Here is a 6817-nt window from a genome sequence, read left to right on the forward strand (position 1 = left end):
TGTATAGTCTCACCCCTGACCCCACACTAGCCCACACCCAGCTGATAAATATATCAACCTCCAGTATCTCCTGTGAATTTTGTACATTTCTAACAAAACTTTCCATTTATTTTTCTTTAAAATGTCATTAATTCTTTATAAAGCACGTTAAGTATGTATCACATGCCAGGGTTCTGTGCTGTTAATGCAGGGAATAGAACCGAGTCATTACCTCTCAATGCTGAAAGTCCAGTGAAAAAATAGCCATAAACATGATGACAACAGGACATATTTATTGTGAAGGCATTGAAAGACATATATTTATCCTGCATGAGGGTCAGCACCAAGTTTGTCAGGAGACAAGGAAGAACAGAGTACAGGAAAAGAAAGTGACTAATAGCACATTCAGCATGCTCAGAGCCCTGGGTGCAGGCGGGACAGCAAGTGGCAAGTGAACCTCAACAGGGAGGCAGGATCCCTGTTGCAGAAGACCTTACAGGCATTCTAAAGCATTTGTATCTGAATAACATAATAGAAATTGCTAGGTATGCAATCACATCTTTCTCCATTCCTAGAAGAACACATTTCTACACATCCTTATGAAGTAACTAAAGATTTCAGGCATCTTATTTGAGGCTCAATAATATACAGTTCCCTGCTTGGTGCAGTATCAACCTGAATGATAAGAATATAATATTTTTCCTGTAGGCCACAATCTCTCAGTTATACAGAAATTTCAATTTAGGAAACATTCTTAAACAGACCCTCAATTAGCTTATGAGGTCTCAGCAGAATACTTGGTCACTTACTCTTCCAAATGTTGCATCAGATTAACCAGGTGATTATTTTTAGCATTGCTCAGATAATCTCAAAAAAGCATTGTTCCATAAAGTCTATAAATAAATACAAAAGCTATAAAAATGTGTAGACCTCTCTCTAGTTGATGACACTGAATTCACAGAAAAACACAGCTAACAGAAAAGTATTTCCCATAAGAAAAAAGAAAGACTATCCTAAGGAAATTTTCTGTGAATTGTGTCACTTTAAAAAGAAAAAAAAAATCGTATATTTTAAAATGGATTGTGTTACTTTACATATGACTATGGGCTTCCCTGGTGGCTCAGATGGTAAAGAATCTGCTTGCAATGCAAGAGATGTGGGTTCGATCCCTGGGTCAGGAAGATCCCCTGGAGAAGGGAATGGCTACCCACTTCAGTATTCTTGCCTGGATAATTCCATGGACTGAGGAACGTGGCGGGCTACACTCCATAGGGTTGCAGAGTCAGACACAACTGAGATACTAACACAACAACACACATGACTATACTACACAAAATCATATATAATTCACACATCTTGAGTCGTCTTTCTTACTATAGTGTATGTTAATTTCATGGGAACTTTCTTTAACACATTTATTTTAAAATACAGTGAAAAATATGGTTCTCCACCTTTAAATTCTCCATTTTCAATACTTTCACTGAGCATCCATGAAATCTGAATCATGATATTTCTACTTTTATTGCTTATACTTGAATATGCGTTTGGTCTCTTCTGTTAAATAGTATATATTTAGAAACAGGATATAGGCCTAAGAGTTTCCTGGGTTAATGATTTTCCCTTTACTACATGTTCTTCCTATAGAAAGAGACCACCAACTATGAATCCTCTTATTATCTGGTACAGTGAAGTGCACAGAGTATCATGCATAAGAAACAACAGGTTAAAATATTATTTCAGTTTAGAGGTGTATAGTCAGACAGTTGGAGAAGGCAATGGCACCCCACTCCAGTACTCTTGCCTGGAAAATCCCATGGATGGAGGAGCCTGGTAGGCTGCAGTCCATGGGGTCGCAAAGAGTCGGACTCGACTGAACGACTTCGCTTTCACTTTTCACTTTCATGCGTTGGAGAAGGAAATGGCAATCCACTCCAGTGTTCTTGCCTGGAGAATCCCAGGGAGGGGGAGCCTGGTGGGCTGCTGTCTCTGGGGTCGCACAGAGTTGGACACGACTGAAGCGACTTAGCAGCTGCAGCAGCAGTCAGACAGTTGAATGGACACAGACTACGTTAAGCAAAATAAGTCAGATAAATAAAAATACAATATAATTTCATTTACATGTGAAATCTAAAAAATTTAAAAATGAACAAACATAATGAATCAAAACTGATTCATAAATACAGAGAACAAATAGGTAATTGCCAGAGGGAGGGGGTTTGAGGGTCAGGGGAGGAGAGAAATAGAAGAGGGAGATTAAGAAATTGGTGAGGGAGATTTCAGATATAAGATAGATGAGTCACATGTATGAAATATACACTGAGGGGAATATGTTGTTTTTCTGTTGTTCAGTCGTGTCTGACTCTGCATGAACTGCAGCACACCAGGCTTCTCTGTCCTTCAATCATTGCCCAGAGCTTGCTCAAACTCATGTTCATTTGAGTCGGTGATGCCATCCAACCATCTCGTCCTCTGTTGTCCCCTTCTCTTCCTGCCTTCAATCTTTCCCAGAATCAGGGTCTTTTCCAGAGTTGGCCCTTCACATCAGATGGCCAAAGTAGTGGAGCTTCAGCATCAGTGGGGAATATAGCCAATAATTATATATCTTTGTATGGTGACAGACAGTAACTAGACTTATCATGGTGGTTTTATGGAAATATCAAATCGCTATGCTGTGTAGCAGGAACTAACATAATGTTATAGGTCAATTCTACTTCAAAAACAAACACTCTCATAGAAAAAGAAAGCATTTTTGGGTCACCAAACATGGGAATTGGATGAAGGCAATCAAAAATATAAGCTTCCAGTTAGATGATAAAAAGTACTAGGGATGTAATGTATGACATGACATATATATATATATATATATATATATATATATATATATATATATATATAAAAAATACTTCTGAGTGTTATCTACAAAGTTGTTAAGAGAATAATTCTGAGTTCTCATCACAAGGGAAATATTTTTTTTTATTTCTTTATCGTTTTATCTATATGAGGTGTTATTGTTCACCAGACTTACTGGGGTAATCATTTCGTGGTGTATGTAAGCTAAATTATTAAGATATAAACATTAACCTTACACAGTGCTGTGTGTCAGTTACTTCTCTGTAAAACTGGAAGAAAAAAATGAACAGTTTCAAATCAATCAGGGAAGAGAGGCCTAACTAGCTGGAACAAAAATATTTTTTTAATGCCACCTGAAAGAAGGGACAAAACAGCAATACCAGGAAAAAATAATAAAATGAAAATGTATTTTAAAACTTAAAAAATCAAAGAGAGCAGGTGGATGTTTCATTCAGAGAGAGAAAAATGGTTAAAGACTATAGCTAAGGGTTAGGGTTAATCATGGTGTTATTCAGAAGTGAAAACCTCTTATAAAAGTGTTACTGCAATATATGTGATATCCTATAGGTAGCTTGTTAAAATGCAAATTCTTGTACTCCATCAGAGGAGTGTCTAAGTACTTATGTGGGGGAGGAGGGGAGCTGAGGAAACCGACTTAATAAAAGAATTTCAGGTGTTTTTAATGCCCCGATACTGGGCCACACTGAGAGCAGTGAAGGATGTAATGGAAATGGAAACAACAAGTAAAGTCGCTCAGTCGTGTCCAGTTCTTTGTGACCCCATGGACTATAGCCCACCAGGCTCATCCATCCATGGAATTTTCTAGGCAAGAGTACTGGACTGGGTTGCCATTTCCTTCTCCATGGGATCTACCTGACCCAGGGATCAGACCTGGGTCTCCCACATTGCGGGCAGATGCTTTACCCTCTGAGCCACCAGGGAATCCCATGGAAATGAAAGTGGATGTCATATTCTAAATGTATCCAGTAGGCAGTATGAAGACAGACTATGAAGACCCTTGGGAACAAAGAGCCTGTGGAAAGTGAAGAACAAACAAATTGTGTGTTTTAGAAAGCTGTTAAATGGAAGTTGATCATTTTGCTGTCTGTAGTTAAAAAATAGCAACAACGGATAAGAAAGCTGTGGTACATATACACAATGGAGTATTACTCAGCCATTAAAAAGAATACATTTGAATCAGTACTAATGATGTGGACGAAACTGGAGCCTATTATACAGACTGAAGTAAGCCAGAAAGAAAAACCTGATTATTGAACATTTTTAAAGTACAGGAATGTAAAGAAAAAGTATAACTAAACCAATATTCAATTATGAAAAAATCACTAACTTTGACATTTGGAACATATCTTTCCATACCTTTATAACAAATGTGCTCTGTGTATGTATGTGTACACTTGTGTATATTCAAATGAAATATACATGCAACTGTGATAAGTATTTTAATCTTTTCTCCTTAATATATATGTTTATCTATATCATTATCTATCTTTTTTCATGATAGTTCATGTTTTGTTTTTCAGATACTTTGAAGTAGATGCTCAGTTTCTAAATTATTGTATAAATTACAACATATAATACTATGTTGACTCTCACAACATATCATAACATTCTTGCCCACTTTCCCCCACTAGACATATATTCAGAAGATGAATCACTGGACATTAGATACTTAAAATGTTAAAAAATTTACCAAAGGGTCTAAAGAACTCTTTAAAGAATTAGAAAAATACCATTTTAATTCACATTTCCTCTTGTTTATTGTGCTCATTCATGATCCTCTATTTTGGGGAATAATAAGCATATCCAATAACTCAGAATTGCTGAAAATTAGACTTTGCTACTGATCAAAATTTTATCAGACTTGCCTTGATATACACTAGAGGTGCTGAGACCATTTTTACTCCAATTTGTGGTTTAACTTGGGGCTTCCCTGGTGGCTCGGATGGTAAAGAGTCTGCCTGCAGAGGGGGAGACCTGGGTTCAATCCCTGGGTCAGGAAGATCCCCTGGAGAAGGAAATGGTAACCCACTCTAGTACTCTTGCCTGGAAAATCCCATGGATGGAGGAGCCTGGCAGGCTATAGTCCATGGCTTCACAAAGAGTTGGACACAGCTGAGTGACTTCACTTCACTCACTCATGGTTTAATTTGTCCTTTTACAGACATATTTTAAGCATGATCCTATTCCATGCCAGGTGCAGTACTTATGAGAGGCTTACATATACACAAGACATGCATCCTGTTCTCAAAGAATGCAGTTTAGAACTGTGCATAAAGTAAGTTACTGGATCATCTGAAGATTAAAGCATGTATAAACATATTTTAATATATTGTGGTAGCTTACACTAGGGAATGATCAAACATCAGTCAGAGAAGACAACCTAATGAAAGATTACACTGGAAATGCCACTAAATTATTTTAGAAAGAGCTACTTTTACCATGGCCTTCTGAATTTGCTTTGTCTTCACACTATAGATTATGGGATTCATTACAGGAGGGATGAGCAGATAAACGTTGGCAATGAGAGTATGCACAAGGGGCGGGGCGTGCTTCCCAAATCTATGCACCAGTGACAAGCTGATCATGGGGATGTAGAAGATGGCAACGGCACTTATGTGGGATACACATGTTCCAAAGGCCTTTTTCCGCTCTTCTGGGGAGGCAATGCTGAGCACGGAGTTGATGATCGGGACGTAGGAGAGAAGGATCAAGACAGAGTCCAAGGCAGCGGTAGAGATGACAATGGCCAGACCAAATGCACTGTTGATCCTGGTGTCTGTGCATGAAAGCTTCATCACATCAGGGTGGAAGCAATATGAATGGTGCAGAACATGACTTCCACAGAAGGACAGACGCTTAAGGAGCAGGAGTAAAGGCACTACAACTGTTGTCACCCGAACAACAATGGCAAAGCCCACTTTGATGATCCTTGAATTGGTTAAGATTGTGGCATATCTCAGTGGATTACAGATGGCAATGTAGCGATCAAAGGCCATTGCAAGGAGTACCGAGGACTCCATTAATGTAAAACCATGGATGAAGAACATTTGTCCAATGCAGGCATCAAAGCTGATTTCTCGGACATTGAACCAGAAAATACCCATCATGGTGACCAATGTGGAAAGGCATAGTCCTAGGTCCATGAAGGATAACATGGAGAGGAAATAGTACATGGGCTCATGAAGGCTTGACTCAGTGATGATGACGAACAAGATCATGCCATTCCCTGAGATAGCAATGACATAGAGACAACAGAATAGGATGAAGACCCAGGCATGGTAGATTTCAAAACCAGGGATGCCTGTAAGAAAGAAGACTGTAGGGTGGAAAATGCTCTGATTGAATGATGGCATGATGAGTGAAGGAGGCAAATTTCACTGGGAAAAACGAGCAAGTCCTACAAAAACAGGGAGGAAAAATGATTTCATGCTTTCCACATATCATACAATTTAGGATCACTAATGAACCGTGTCTTGTTCTTAAGTGTAAGTGCATTATTATTTACTCTTATTAGGTTTAGAGTTAATCTTGGTTGACTTAAGGGAAGAAAGAGAGGACTAAATCCAGAGCGGCTGAGTTTTACCAGAGTCCCACTTGTTACCTCCAGGCTTCAGTATATATCTATGTACACAGATATAAGAGGAGATTAGTTTAGATAATGGTAAGATATTTCCCACATCTATGATTCTATGGTCATGGGCAGAGAGAGCATTTTTACACGAATCTAAGAAAACACAAAAGGCAATTCTTCCTACTTCTTCTCTTCTCACTTTCCAAGACAAAAACCTTAAGAGGTCCATTAAAAGTTTTTGCATATCCAGTGAAAACAGTATAGTTAAGATACTATTAAATGTTTTACAGAATAAAATATGCAAGAGGTAATGATAAAAATGAAATACTAAGAAAAGTCATTCAATCTGTACAAATAGACTACAGTGTATATAGTTGGTAAAGCATTTATTCAAGT

The 6817-nt window shown here is 38.1% G+C and overlaps 1 protein-coding gene across 1 annotated transcript; it reads right to left on the reverse strand.

Moving 5' to 3' along the window:
- Positions 1–5258: 5258 nt before the first annotated feature.
- On the reverse strand, positions 5259–6366 carry LOC147358142 (olfactory receptor OR51C1-like). The gene has a single exon (XM_086340444.1). It carries the CDS (start codon positions 6201–6203, stop codon positions 5259–5261), a length of 945 nt encoding a protein of 314 aa, XP_086196570.1. The 5' UTR covers positions 6204–6366.
- Positions 6367–6817: the final 451 nt, after the last annotated feature.

The sequence above is a fragment of the Bos grunniens genome, chromosome 15 (assembly GCF_055505025.1).
Source record: "Bos grunniens cultivar Pamir isolate PY7600 chromosome 15, Bosgru_T2T1.0, whole genome shotgun sequence".
Lineage (NCBI taxonomy): Eukaryota > Metazoa > Chordata > Mammalia > Artiodactyla > Bovidae > Bos > Bos grunniens.